The sequence below is a fragment of the Rissa tridactyla genome, chromosome 22 (genome assembly GCF_028500815.1).
Source record: "Rissa tridactyla isolate bRisTri1 chromosome 22, bRisTri1.patW.cur.20221130, whole genome shotgun sequence".
In the NCBI taxonomy this organism is placed as follows: domain Eukaryota; kingdom Metazoa; phylum Chordata; class Aves; order Charadriiformes; family Laridae; genus Rissa; species Rissa tridactyla.
The window spans coordinates 4,894,898-4,909,100 of NC_071487.1; the positions used below are offsets into that span (position 1 = coordinate 4,894,898).

At 55.4% G+C, this 14,203-nt stretch overlaps 3 protein-coding genes across 9 annotated transcripts in view; 2 read left to right on the plus strand and 1 right to left on the minus strand.

The window, feature by feature from the left end:
• The first annotated feature begins 1,259 nt into the window (after positions 1–1,259).
• On the plus strand, positions 1,260–3,553 carry LOC128900532 (uncharacterized). Its single transcript, XM_054181789.1, has 2 exons — positions 1,260–3,335; positions 3,382–3,553. The coding sequence occupies exon 1, from the start codon at positions 1,292–1,294 to the stop codon at positions 3,308–3,310; it is 2,019 nt and encodes a 672-aa protein (XP_054037764.1). The 5' UTR covers positions 1,260–1,291; the 3' UTR covers positions 3,311–3,335; positions 3,382–3,553.
• Positions 3,554–8,982: 5,429 nt separating this feature from the next.
• LOC128900812 (tRNA-dihydrouridine(47) synthase [NAD(P)(+)]-like) lies at positions 8,983–11,386 on the minus strand. Its single transcript, XM_054182332.1, has 4 exons — positions 11,324–11,386; positions 10,290–10,727; positions 9,574–9,615; positions 8,983–9,475 (listed from the first exon to the last, which is right to left on the minus strand). Exons 1-4 carry the CDS (start codon positions 11,384–11,386, stop codon positions 9,254–9,256), a joined length of 765 nt encoding a protein of 254 aa, XP_054038307.1. The 3' UTR covers positions 8,983–9,253.
• Positions 11,248–14,203, plus strand: part of AP3D1 (adaptor related protein complex 3 subunit delta 1) — a 43,432-nt gene continuing 40,476 nt past the window's right edge. For all 7 annotated transcript variants that reach the window (XR_008463298.1, XR_008463299.1, XR_008463301.1 and 4 more), the window contains exon 1: positions 11,248–11,624. Coding sequence is in view for 3 of the 7 variants with exons in the window: in XM_054181740.1 (XP_054037715.1) it covers positions 11,529–11,624 (96 nt within the window). In the remaining 4 variants the exon portion in view is untranslated. The remainder of the gene's footprint in view (positions 11,625–14,203) is intronic.

A 14,203-nucleotide genomic window follows, 5' to 3' on the forward strand; every position in this document is an offset into this window, starting at 1 on the left:
GGCAAGGTGGCCGGCCGCGTCCCCAAGGGCTTGGCTGTGGGGGACAGCAGAGGGGCTGGTGGGGACGTCGCTCTCCCAGGAGGTGTCGCTGCTGCAGGAGGTGTCACTCTTTGAGGAGATGATGTTGTGCTCTGAGGAGATGTCACTCTTTAGGGAGAATTTGCCCTCTGGGGAGATGTGGATCTTTGGGGAGATGTCCCTCTCAGAGGAGATGTTGCTCCTTGGGGAGATGTCAAACGCTGAGAAGATGTTGCTCTTTGGAGAGATGTCGCCCTCTGAGGAGATTTTGCTCTTTGGGGAGATGTTGCGCTCTGGGCAGATGTCACAATCTGAGCAGATGTTGCTCTTTGGAGAGATGTCGAACGCTGAGAAGATGTTGCTCTTTGGGGAGATGTCGCTCTCAGAGTAGATGTTACTCCTTGGGGAGATGTTGAACGCTGAGAAGATGTTGCTCTTTGGGGATATGTCACGCTCTGGGGAGAAGTCGCTCTCAGAGGAGATGTTGCTCTTTGGCGAGATGTTGAATGCAGAGAAGATGTTGCTCTTTGGGGAGAAGTCACACTCTGCGGAGATGTTGCTCTTTGGCGAGATGTTGAATGCAGAGAAGATGTTGCTCTTTGGGGAGAAGTCACACTCTGCGGAGATGTTGCTCTTTGGGGATATATCACACTCTGCGGAGATGTTGCTCTTTGGCGAGATGTTGAATGCAGAGAAGATGTTGCTCTTTGGGGAGAAGTCACACTCTGCGGAGATGTTGCTCTTTGGCGAGATGTTGAATGCAGAGAAGATGTTGCTCTTTGGGGAGAAGTCACACTCTGCGGAGATGTTGCTCTTTGGGGATATATCACACTCTGCGGAGATGTTGCTCTTTGGCGAGATGTTGAATGCAGAGAAGATGTTGCTCTTTGGGGAGAAGTCACACTCTGCGGAGATGTTGCTCTTTGGCGAGATGTTGAATGCAGAGAAGATGTTGCTCTTTGGGGAGAAGTCACACTCTGCGGAGATGTTGCTCTTTGGGGATATATCACACTCTGCGGAGATGTTGCTCTTTGGCGAGATGTTGAATGCAGAGAAGATGTTGCTCTTTGGGGAGAAGTCACACTCTGCGGAGATGTTGCTCTTTGGCGAGATGTTGAATGCAGAGAAGATGTTGCTCTTTGGGGAGAAGTCACACTCTGCGGAGATGTTGCTCTTTGGGGATATATCACACTCTGCGGAGATGTTGCTCTTTGGTGAGATGTTGAATGCAGAGAAGATGTTGCTCTTTGGGGAGAAGTCACACTCTGCGGAGATGTTGCTCTTTGGCGAGATGTTGAATGCAGAGAAGATGTTGCTCTTTGGGGAGAAGTCACACTCTGCGGAGATGTTGCTCTTTGGGGATATATCACACTCTGCGGAGATGTTGCTCTTTGGCGAGATGTTGAATGCAGAGAAGATGTTGCTCTTTGGGGAGAAGTCACACTCTGCGGAGATGTTGCTCTTTGGCGAGATGTTGAATGCAGAGAAGATGTTGCTCTTTGGGGAGAAGTCACACTCTGCGGAGATGTTGCTCTTTGGGGATATATCACACTCTGCGGAGATGTTGCTCTTTGGGGAGATGTTGAACACTGAGAAGATGTTGCTCTTTGGGGATATATCACACTCTGAGGAGATGTTGCTCTTTGGCGAGATGTTGAATGCAGAGAAGATGTTGCTCTTTGGGGAGAAGTCACACTCTGAAGAGATGTTGCTCTTTGGCGAGATGTTGAACACCGAGAAGATGTTGCTCTTTGGGGAGATGTCGCTCTCAGAGGAGATGTTGTTCCCTGGGGAAATGTCGAATGCAGAGGAGATGTCGTGCTCTGGGGAGATGTCGCACTGTGAGCAGATGTCGCGCTCTGGGGAGATGTCGCACTGTGAGCAGATGTCGCGCTCTGGGGAGATGTCGCACTGTGAGGAGATGTCGCACTGTGAGGAGATGTCGCACTGTGAGCAGATGTCGTGCTCTGGGGAGATGTCGCACTGTGAGCAGATGTCGTGCTCTGGGGAGATGTCGTGCTCTGAGGAGATGTCGCACCGTGAGCAGATGTCGCGCTGTGAGGAGATGTCGCACTGTGAGCAGATGTCGTGCTCTGGGGAGATGTCGCACTGTGAGCAGATGTCGTGCTCTGGGGAGATGTCGCACTGTGAGCAGATGTCGTGCTCTGGGGAGATGTCGCACTGTGAGCAGATGTTGCGCTCTGGGGAGAGGTCGCGCTCTGGGGAGAGGTCGCGCTGTGAGCAGATGTCGCGCTCTGGGGAGATGTCGCGCTGTGAGCAGATGTTGCGCTCTGGGGAGATGTTGCTCTTCGGGGAGATGTTGAATGCTGGGGAGATGTCGCTCTCTGAGATGTTGCTTTTTGAGGAGATGTTGCTCTTTGGCAAGCTGTTGAACGCAGAGAAGATGTTACTCTCTGGGGAGATGTCACGCCCTGAGGAGATGTTGCTCTTTGGTGAGATGTTGAACGCTGAGAAGGTGTTGCTCTTTGGGGATATATCACACTCTGCGGAGATGTTGCTCTTTGGTGAGATGTTGAACGCAGAGAAGATGTTGCTCTTTGGGGAGATGTCACGCTCTGAGGAGGTGTCACTTTTTGGTGAGATGTTGCTCTTTGGCAAGATGTTGAACGCTGAGAAGATGTTGTTCTTTGGGGAGAAGTCACACTCTGCGGAGATGTTGCTCTTTGGTGAGATGTTGAATGCAGAGAAGATGTCACGCCCTGGGGAGATGTCACGCCCTGGGGAGATGTCACGCCCTGGGGAGATGTCACGCCCTGGGAGGCTGATGGTGCTCCAGGAGATGTCGCTGCCCAGGGGTGTCTGCGCGGAGGAGACACTGCTGGAGCTGTTGGTCTCTGAAGACCATTCCTCTGCGTTCTCAGAGGCAGGGATGGAGGTTGGCAGCTCAGTGGGTGCTGGGGCCACCGCTCTCCCCTCTCTGCCAGTGCCACCAGGGTCCCCAGGCGTGGGGACACTGGTGTCAGGGTCCTGGTCATCCTCCACTGTGTTCGGGGAGGAACCCAAGAGCCTGAGGGGCTCTTGGGGGAGCACGTCCTCGGTCACATCAATGTTGTCATCCGGGTCGCCAGGAGCTTCTTTCTGGGGGGCAGCAGCGGGTCTGGGGGGGACACAGGTGCCCGTGGGGACGCGGCAGGCAGGGGGTGTCTGCGCAGGTGTGGCCGTGCCGGAGCTGTTGGTGCCTGCAGGCTGTCCCTCGAGGTGCTGGCGTCCGGGGATGGAGTTGAACAGCAGCGGGGGCGCTGTGGGCACCGCTGTGCCCTGGTGGCCGTAGGCTGGGTGCTGCGTCACGTGGGGCAGTGGGTGTTGTCCCTGGGGGGTGCCAGGGGCTGCCCAGGCCTGGAGGGTCCAGCAGCCCCTGGGGCCCCACAGGGCAGTGCCTGGTGGAACAGTGGCGCCGTGGCCAAGGGTGGCGGTGGCCGGTGCTGGCCCGTTGGTGGTGGTGCACTCGACGTGGAGGAATCGTGGGTCGAAGCAGCAGCAGCCGCATGGGGCCCTGTGCAGCCCTGTGTGGGTGGGAGGGAGCCGTGCTGGGCCCGGGGCACCCTCCGAGCCGCCCCCCGTGGCCATCAGGGCGCTGATGGTGTCAGGGTGGCAGAGGGGACAGGGGTGCCATACCTGGTGGTGGGGCCGCGCCCACTGGGGGTGCCCAGGCTGCAGGGAATGGCTGCTGCTGCCCGGGTGGTGGGAACAGGGTGGCTGCGCCTGGAAGAGAGACAGGAGCCATGGCCGGCGGTCACCTCCTGGGCTCTCGTCCCCGAGAGGTGGCCCCAAGTATTGTGGAAATTCTCAGGAACTGGGATTCACTGGGCAGGCGAGGGCAGGGACACTCAGCCAGGCTTGCTGAGCCCCCGTGCCAGAACTGCCGGGGGGGGAACAGGGGAGGTGGGATGGTGAAGGTGACCGTGGAGAGGGGAGGGGGAGGCTGAAGGTGCCCAGGGTTCTTGAACACCAATGGTGTTGGGGTGGCAGAGGGGACAGGGGTGCCATACCTGGTGGTCGGGCCTGTGGGGCCGCCCCCACTGGGGGTGCCCAGGCCATGGGGAAGAGCAGCTGCTGCCCGGTCGATGGGAACAGGGTGGCTGCGCCTGGAAGAGAGACAGGAGCCATGGTCACCTCCTGCGCTCTTGGCCCCGAGAGCGTCCCCGGGCTGTGGGTCGGGGTCGTTCCCTGCCTTGGGGGTAGAAGGTTTGCGGGAGCATGAAAGCCTGAAGGCTCTGGGGCGCTGGGGGAGCACGGGGGCCGCGCAGGGGGAGCTGTCGAGGTGGCAGCGCCATGGTGGGTCCCCTCAGTCTCTCCGCTCCTAAGGACTCTTTGGCGTCTCCAGGATGGAATGTTGGGGCTCCCTGTGCTCCGCCCCCTCCCAACGCCCCCCCCCAACAGCCCCCCCAGCTCCTCCTGGGGAGGGAAGGGGCTCGGGGGGGCTGAGGGCCTGCAGCCCCTACCGGCGGCTACCGGGGGCTGTAGGTGCAAGTGCCTTTGGCTGGAGCCTTGGTGTGTTCCCAGAGCTGGGGTATCCTCGGGGTGAGTGGGGCTCAGTGGGACGGTCCCACAGCTGGGGGGCCGTGCTGGAGGTGCCAGGCTGTGCCGGGGGGGTGGCAGGGCAGGGGTGGAGGGGTCGCACCGTACCTAAAGGAGAGGTTTGATGGTCCAGCCACGATGGTGCAGTGGGGGTCTGCGACCCATCGCCCAGCCAGGATGCCGGCACTGAGGCCATGAGTCTCTGAATCTCTAGGGGATGAGGAGACACCTCTGTGTCAGGAGCCCTTCTCCTTCTGGCAGATTTCATCTTCCCAGACAGCATGTGGGAAGCCCCTGGTGCTGTGAGGAGCAGGGCTGGGCAGTTCCTGCAGTTTGTGGGAGATGGGAACTTCTTGTCAGCAGCGCTTGGGGGGCCATCGAGGAAAGATGCCCTCCGAGACCTGGTGGTTGTGAGCGGAGAAGGACTCGTGGGAGACGGGAAGGTCTCGGCTGCAGACATCATGAAATGGTTGAGTTTCAAATTGTCAGAAAAAGGGTGGGCAGAGTTGCTCCCCTGGATTTTGGGAGCTGAATGCCCCATTAGGAAGGTTGCTGGTGATCCCAAACTGGGAGGTGCTGTTGAGTCGGTTGAGGGCCAAGAGGCCTTGCAGAAGGCTCTAGATGGCTTGGAGCGTTGGGCAATCGTGACCGGCGTGAAATTGAAGCAGTCCAAGTGCCGCGTTCTGCAGGTGGGAGGGAGGGAGTAACGGCAGCAGCAGTGGGAATGGGGAGGGTGTGTCTGGAGAGCAGCCCTGCAGAAAGGGGTGTGGGGTGGTGAGCAGCTCAGGAGGAGCCAGCAGTGTCCCCTGGCACCAAGAGGGCAAGTGCATCGTGGGGGGCATCAAAGACAGTAGAAGCAGGCGGCCAAGGGGGGGCATTGTCCTGCTGTGTTCAGTGCTGGCGCGGCTTCACCTGGAGCACTGTGTGCGGTGCTGGGCCCCACCATTGGAGAAGGATGGGAAGGTCCTCGGATGGTGCAGAGGAGGGCAAGCAAGGTGGTGACAGGGCTGGAAGGCATGTCCTCTGAGGAGCGTCTGGGCGCTGGGGGTTGGTCTCCTCTGGAGAGCAGGAGGCTGAGGGGCGAGCTCGTGGCTCTGTGCAGCTTCCTGAGGAGGGGATGTGGAGAGGGAGGTGCTGAGCTCTTCTCCCGGGCATCCAGGGATAGGATGCGTGGAAATGGCTCAAAGCCGCACCAGGGGAGGTTCAGCCTGGGCATTAGGAAGCATTTTTTCACCAAGAGGGTGGTCAAACCCTGGAACAGGCGTCCTTGACAGGTGGTTGGTGCCCCAAGTCTCTCTGTGCCCAAGAGGCACTTGGACAATGCCCTTAAGAACACGCTTTAACTCGTGGTCAGCCCTGCAGTTTGGGTTCTGGTCTTTCTCTTCCCTTTTCCGCCTTCTCTGGCGCAGAGCAGCTCCCCGCGGCCCCCGAGAGCTGCGGGCGGTGGCGGTGCAGCTGCTGCAGGGGACGGGAGTTTTGGGTGCAGGAGGGTGCTCGGGGCGGGGGATTGGGAGGCTGGACGCGGAGCAGCAGCGGTGCCAGGAGCTGTGCTGGGCCCTGCCGAGGCCAAGGGGACTGCGCCCGCCCGGGGCCCACAGCGGCTCCCCCTGCCCCGGCAGCGTCCCTGGGGCTGCCCTGGGGCAGGGGCTTAGCCCCCGACGCTGGGGGTGCCCCGTCGGGGACCGGGGACCTCCCCCCGCACCTTCTGCATGCCGGACCCACAGAGGGGCGGCCGCTGCCCAAAGGCGCCCTTGGCTGCGTTGGCCCCGGGCTGTGGAGCTGGGAGGGGGAATGGGCAATAAAGAGCTGGGGTTTCCCAGGGAAAAGAAGGAAGGGGCTCGGGGGGGCTGGGTGTCCCCGGCTCCTACCGGGGGCTCTGTGTGCAAGTGCTTTTTGCTTTCAACAGTATTTTTCAGGGGGCAAAAGGACCAAGTTGGTTCAGCCGAGCTTTGTGGGGACGAAGCTGCACCCGCAGCCTCCTTGTGCCACTTGGCAAATGCCTCTGTGACTGTCGCCTGTGCTGCGCTGCCTGGAGTGACGCAGAGACAGGAACAAGGACCTGGAGGGTGCGAGGGAAGGTCACGCAGCATCCCTCGGTGGCACGCTCCCCTGCCCAGCCCTCCCTCAAATCCTGCTCTCGGGTCTTTTAGTCTCCTCATTGGGAAACAAGCAGCTCTGGGTCCCCCTCGGAGGGGGCTGTACCTTCCCTGGGTGCGTGACACCGGGAGGAGACGGTACCCACCGCTGCATGCTCCCAGAAAAGGCCGGGATTCTGCACAACATCCCATGACGAGATGCTGGGTCTCTTTGTGCTCTGCAGGACCCCAGGGACTGGGTTAGTTCATCCCCTCCTGGCACTGGGGAGGATTTGGCACTACCGAGGACACCCCGGTAGGAACAGAGGCCTCTCGCTCCCGCTACGTGAACAGCGTGTGGCGTGGGGGAGCCGGGACAACTGCCGTGAGCTGGAGGCCAGAGATCCCTCCTGGCCTGTATCCTGTTCATTAAACAGATTGCTCTCTGTTAGCGAGGCACCTCTGGCTGCAAGATCACGTGAGACCATCTGCTGTGTAACTTGTGGCAGGGACCGATGCTGGGGGCGTGAAGGCAACTTCTAAAAAACATAAAACTTTCATTTCATTTCAGAGCGCAGCTGAACAACCCCGTTCCTCGACACGCATCGTCCTAACGCCTCCTCTTGACCCGACGCTACAGGAAAGGGCCTCCTCAGCCCTATCTGTAGGAATTTGCCGTGTGTTTAGGCAGGAAGGTGAAGTTGGTAGCTACGGCTCCCAGCAGCAGCTCACTGGAAGAAAGAAAAGAACAAAAACAAAACAAAAAAAAACCAAGGAGAGGTTTGTGTCCAGTACAATAGAGCCACCTGTACACTCTTGCGTCGCCCTGTGGCTCTACAGCGAAGGTGATGGCAGTCAGATGTGTCAAACCAAGCCTCTACCCTCCCGAAAATTTAGGGCCGCTGCACAAAACCACCTCCGGTGCTGAGCTTTAACCTGCCCCTGTCATGATATAATGACAGCCTGCGGAGGCATAATTTAGCCCTGACCTGAAGACGTCTGTTTTAAGGTTAAAAAGTCCTCCCAGCTAAACTTTATCCAACAGCAGCAATGAAAAAATGAACTTGTCCGGTATTAATTTGGGTTCCTCTCGTTAATGAAGCCATGCAGGATCCCAGCCCGGAGGGTCCATCCTTGCTTTATCCTGTAAGAAAGGCAGGTATTGCTTTTGCAGAGGAGAAAAGCCGTTTCCATCGGAGGTGACACGATAAGGGAATGACTAACACCAAGAGGCTCCAGCAAAGGCTTGTAGAACATCTCTTATCGCACGGACAAAAGGACAAACTGATTCCCACTGGATTAGTGACTAGAAGGGTGGTCAAACATTTACCCAGGGCTAGTGACATTGAGCAATTTTTTACCAAAAAGGAAAGAAATAAACTAGTCAGATAATCCCTCTAGGTGTAACATAAAGAGAAGTAAACAGAGGCAGGACATGCGGGAAGAATTTTAGGCGCCTCGGACAGACTGTGAACCCTGGAGTACCCAACCAATGGGAAACAGGGGAGGGAAAAATTCGGCCAGGATTAGGGAATAAAAAGGTGTGTTTCAAGAACTGGAAGTGTGCCTACTTGCTAGGTCACCCGCTCTTGCAAGAACGTGAATAAAAATGTGCTTCACAGAGGATTCTGCCTGAGCCTATTTCATTCAGACCGGAACTTGTTTCTCACAATCCCAACTTCCCATATCCGCTGCAAGGTTTAATTGGTTTCATGGCACCGGATCCCAACAAGGATTTAAAATGATCCGGTTGCTAACAGACCTGGTTGCTTTAACCCTGAACCCCAGCACTGGAGGGACGCAGCCTCCCGATAAGGACAATGCCCCTATTGCTGGGCATTGGAAAATGACATTTAAGAATCCGGATCCCACTCGATGTACTGGTAACGTGGTTTCAGGCAGCTGTTGCCAGCACTGACCAAAGGGATGAGGATTGGCAAAACCAGAGAAGGCCGTAGCCATGCTCTATTTCTGCTAGTCTCTGTTTCCGTGAGACGGGAAATAGCAGCTGGCTGCTCCAGCTCTCCTTTTAGCTGCCTTTGAGCTTGCAAAGTCATTTCAAGCCAGTGCCTGAGGACTCGTAGGAGTGGAGAAAAACAGTTCCCTGCACTGTGTTGCGTACTCAGAAATCGGGTAATGAAAAATGGGGAAAACGCTCAGCTCTCCTAACCTGGGGATGGGCACCGCTTCCTGCTTGGCATCTCAAGACTTGCAGCACCTCAAGACTTGGAGAAAAGGGACTCAAAAAAAACCCCACAGCCCTTTCCCTTCCAACTTCTGCCTGCTGCCAGGGAGACACAGCTCACCATTCCCTGCTCCTTGATCAGCTTATTTGCCTTCTCACTGAGGTCTAGTGCCCAGAAATGAACCGGGAGCTCTGGATCAGACTGGCAGGAGCAGATCGGGTAACAGGAGATGAGGCAAAAGACAAGCATCTATTGAAGGAGGGAAAATGCGCTGCAGAACGTCTTCTTACCTTCTTGTAGACCAGGTCAATGGGACACCCGACATTGATGTCTACAAAGTCCACTTCAATTGTCTGGTTCGGGAGCTCTGCGCATTTGGTCATCGTGTCTGGAAACGCTCCCTCCAGCTACCAGAGGGGGACAGGTTGCATGAATTCAAGCAGCAGCTTTTCTCCTCAGAAGCGAGTTATCATTTCTTTGGTTCTCAAGATGATAGCACCCACCTGCACCCCAAAAATTACCTTCGGTGTGATGCCGTTTGAGGAGAGCCCACTGGGAGGACTGGCCCTGAAGCAGGTTTGTGCACGCAGCCATCTCTCCACAGGCGACGTCTGCCCCAAAGCGCTCGAATAGCCTTCGGAAAGGGAGGTTACCGCACTGACAGAGACAGCAGAGAGATGGTTTGTCAGGAGATTTGCTCTGTTCCAGATGTGGCAATGGCAAATTTGGACAAAAGGAGAGAATTATCCACCTACCGTGGTCAGCGGAGCCAAGTAGAGCTTGCCTTGGATTTCCAACTGCAAAACAAGAAGGATGGAGGAGCACGTCAGGAGAGCTGAAGCAGCAGTGGTTAAACAGAAGGATATTCCAGGTAGCAATTGTAGCACTTGCCTTGGCTAAATGTCAGTGGGAAACCCAGGAAATCACTGTTTTTTCTTTGAGAACCCCAACTATTCCAAGAGAATGTATCACTTGGAGAAAAGAACCAGAAACTTGAACCGCTCCGTTTGTTTTCAGCGCTCAGCTTGGAGAAAACTCAAAGCAGTTACAGATCTAGAGGGATGCAAGACTGGCTAAAGGATGCAAGGACGGAGGTGACGAGGAGAGGAAGGAGGCAATGCTCTCACCCCAGGAGAGCACTGTGCAGTACTCACAAACCAACCAGCCCCACACTAAGCTCTCCTTGCAGATCATTTCCACCTTCATGACAACTGAGCCCCTGCTCTCCTTCCCATGCAAGGGGCTGCAGCTTCTCTTGGTTCTCACCCCTCCAAGGACACCACCACAGCCCCAGGAGCTCACCTTCCCGCATCCTTCCCCTCTCCTGACAGTAACACGGTCCCCAGGCAGCTCTGTCCCCTGCCTGCCTCTCACCCAGCAAACAGGTCTCTTCTGCCTTCCCAAGCACAATCTCAACCACTCGGCAGGGACACGAGAGACGGCAGCCCTCAGCCAAACTCTCCCTGCTCACCTTCTTCTTCTCACATGACCACAGCTTTATAACATCTTCCTCTGTCAGCGGGCCCACCGTTTTCACGGAGGAAGCCTCCTCACCGGCGGTGGGACTCTGCAAGGCGTCTGGTTTGGGATCTTCCCCCTGCTCCGGTAGCGCAGGACATTCAGGACCGTCTCCCAGCCCCTCCTGGGCTGTTGTGCAGTTGGACACCTCTTGCTCCTCTGCGGAACGCTCCGTGGCTTTGCCTCCCTTCCCACCATCCCCGTGGGGCTTGGCCAGACCACGGAGGTACTCGTCAGCCTTCCCGAAGCTAAACTTCCTCTTGCGCAGCTGGTGCTGGAGCTCCTTGGAAAGGTTGTTCCTCACCAGCGACTTCCCCTCCCACTGCTTGGCCGGATCCGTCTTGATGATGTTCTGGTAGCCATCCCCGAGGTGCGCACTGCCACTTGCCACCTAAGGAAACGGGTGACTGTATTTATGAGTCCCCACGAGTGTTAGTGACTGTGAGCGGTCACGGAGGGTGGCACTCTCTCCCTGTGGGGTGGCGGCAGCCTCTGGAGCTGCCCCCATGAGGGATAGGGCCAAAATTCGCCTGTGCCGGTTGTGCGGCCACTAAAGTGGCCCGTGGAGCTCCGTCACCCGCCTCCCCGGGCCGGTCACACGGAGGAGCCCCCGTTCCCGTTACACGCGTGTCCCCGCAGCTCGCGCCCCCCCCGCCACGTGGGACCGGGGCGGGTCCAGGCCATGGGCGTGGCCAGTCGGTGGGCGGGGCCAGGCTTTGGCAGTAACGCGGCCGTCGCTGGCTGGCGGGGGTGGGCGTGGCCTCGCGCTGAATGGGCGGGGCTGGGCTGGCTATGGAGGCGTGGCCAGGCGTTTCGAGGAGTGGTTAGACGGAGCGAGGGGCGTGGTTAGCAGTCGGGGGCGTGGCTACGAGGGCGGGGGCGTGGCCGAGCCCTCAGCTGACCGGCCGCCATTTTGTCAGGCGCTGGGAGGCTGAGCGGAGCCCGGAGTCGGGGCTTGCGGCCGCCGGGGCCGCCCCTGCCGCTCGCCTGCCCCGTGCCGTGCCGGGGGCCAGCAGCGTCCGCGCCCCCACTCGCCTCCCCGCCCGGCATGTGAGCGGCTCGGGCCCGCTGGTCTCACCCGGCTCTAGCGGTAGCAGGAGTCGCGGCGGCCCCCCCTTCCTCTCCCCCGGCTGGGCCCGGCCCCTCAGCCCCGAGCGCAGGCCCCGCGGCCCGGCCCGGCCCCGCCGCCGCCATGGCGCTGAAGATGGTGAAGGGCAGCATCGACCGCATGTTTGACAAGAACCTGCAGGACCTGGTGCGCGGAATCCGCAACCACAAGGAGGACGAGGTGAGCGGACCCGGCCCACGCCGCCAACGGGGGCGTCCTGGCCTGGGCTGGCTCCCTTCATCCCTCCGTGCTGGCTGTCACCCGCTTCCCGGTCAGGTCCTGCGCCTCCGGGGGGCTGGGGTCGCTGGGAGCTGCCTCCAGCCCCCTCCCCGCAGGGGAGGCTGCGTCAGGCCCAGAAGCTGCCGGGTGTCTCGGCCGCCCGGGAAAGGGGATATTGTGTGGGGGAAGGGGGAAGGTGGAAGCAGGAATCGGAAGGAGGAAGAGATGCCTGTGGGGTGTAGGCCGAAAGGGAGAGGCTGTGGGAGGACCAGAAAGCGTTAGGGGAGCCAGGAGTTGAAAAGGGGGATGAGGGAGGCTCAAGCTTGGTACTTGCATTCCCATCTAGCGTGTTACTGTGGTGTTGAGATCCCTGATACATATAACAGGGAATTCCTTCCCATTTCACTACAGGCAACTACCATAGCCAGCTATATATTCTTCATCGTGAAGTTGATACACAGGAAAGCTGAGTTCAGTCATAATTCAGCTTTCAGATTATTCATGTTGTATACCTTTTGACTAAAATATATTTTCCTTGTTTCAAAGCCTTTGTAGGCAGAAGGCAATTGGATGTGTTGGGCTGTTATTCTCACTTGTATTAAAGGCATGTGATCGGGAAATTAGTATAGGTGAAATAACTAGTCATCAAGAACGTGTTATGTGAGACTTCCCACATTGAGGTGTCACACGTTAATTGGGAAGTAACGGACACTAAGGATATCATTTATGTTTGTCTTCAAGTAAGTAGTTGTGGCCTTAGAAGCTCTCTTACGAATGGCCTAACAGTTATGCTTTGCTGGAATATCAGTGAGTTGCTGTGGAGTTAGTGGCAGGCTAAAAATATTTGTACACTACAGTGTCTGTCTCTCTGACTGCAATATCCAAATGGTGTCAACTATGAAAAGTATCTGTAAAATCGCAATTGTCTAACTAAATAAAATATTTAATTTGGAAAACTATGTTCTCCATTACTGGCACTGCTGGATTGAAACACAAAATACAACTTCCAAAACCACTTGAATGTTTAAATGGCTTTTAAGCCTCTTGTGCAGAGAAAAAGGGGTTAGTGATGATACCTGGGAAGCTTGGTTTTTTATTTTAATATACATTGAATTTATGGCTATTGATTTGGTGACAGAGAAAGATAGTGCGACTATGAAGTGTGCAGTGCCCTGCAAAACACGGGAAGCTGTATGGAGAAGTGGAAACAGCATGTTTTTGTGGACATTTAATGTGTTATACTCAAAGCTGGAACAGGTGAACAGTAATTGTATGGAGCACTTCCCCATAGCATGGTTAGGCCCAGTTTGTATGTTACGCTGCTTTTAGTAAATATGTGTTGTTCTTTGAAGCATAGGACAAAAAATGTTTCTTCAAGTGTCAGACCTCTGAGGATTCCCCAGACAAAGGTCCAGGCCTTTGTGGCACCAGTGCTCTTTGAGGAGGATTGAACGTACTGTTCTCATTTCTAAAACAATTTTGTGACAAATAGCTAATTTTCCAGGACTTCATATATATTCAGAGTGTAAAGAGCACAAGTGCAGTTACACAGTCAGGATTAAAAAGTTGCTGAGCATCATAAGCCACACTGAGTTTGTTCTGTGACAAAAAGTAGTTACGATGCCTTGGCTTTGATCTCCTTTAGAGTTAGGAAAAAATCCTCCTCAGACAATTTTGGAGGGCTCTGTATATTTGAAGGAAGCTGTTATACAGGTATACACACTCTCTAGGATTCAGGGAGGTCAAAGCAAATGTGTTATCTCTTACTGTAAGTAAGAGGCTGATGTCAATTACAGTGGTGGGGCTGCAGCATTATTGTATTTTAAACGATGGTAGTTAAACCTGTTAGTTAAGTTAGTTTAAACTTGTAGTCTGAAATACAAGTTGAAAGATTTTTAAGTAGGTAACTGAAGAATAGTTCCTGTTTATATCCTCATGTGAGCAGCAAAAATTAAACCCTGAATTTCAGGATGTGTTCAGCTGGTCAGGAGACATTGCAGTGATGAAATATGTGTCTTCTGTAGCACAGACTGTTCTGGAATCCTTCAAAGATTTTGCTTATTACATAGAGGGGCTGCAAACAGCACAGGACTGTTCCTTTCTCTAGACCAGCTAGCCAAAGAGGGCTGTAAACCTTCTGCTATTAAGATGCTGGGCATTGATTCAGTGCTTCCCAGGCAATAGTCTTCGATGTTTGCTAATTTTCAGGTGATGTTACAAAATCAGAATAGTGTTTTAGAGGAAGTAGCTGCAAAAATTCTTCCTCCTTTTCCTACAGTGCTTCCATTGTTCATTGTATCTCTTACATGTTGCTCCAGTGCTGAATGTAGTTGTTCTACCAACATTTGTGTATCTCAAGATAAGTGTCTAAGCTTAAGACGCACACTCTGTCCTGTACAGAACAAATTTATTTAAAACAGCAGCATGCTTTGCTGGCAAGGATAGGAGATGTTGATCTAAGCTCAAGAAGAATTACTCTGTGAAAGATGTCTCTGGAAAGGAGATATTGTGGTTGTTAAATAAAAATTACATGGAAAGAA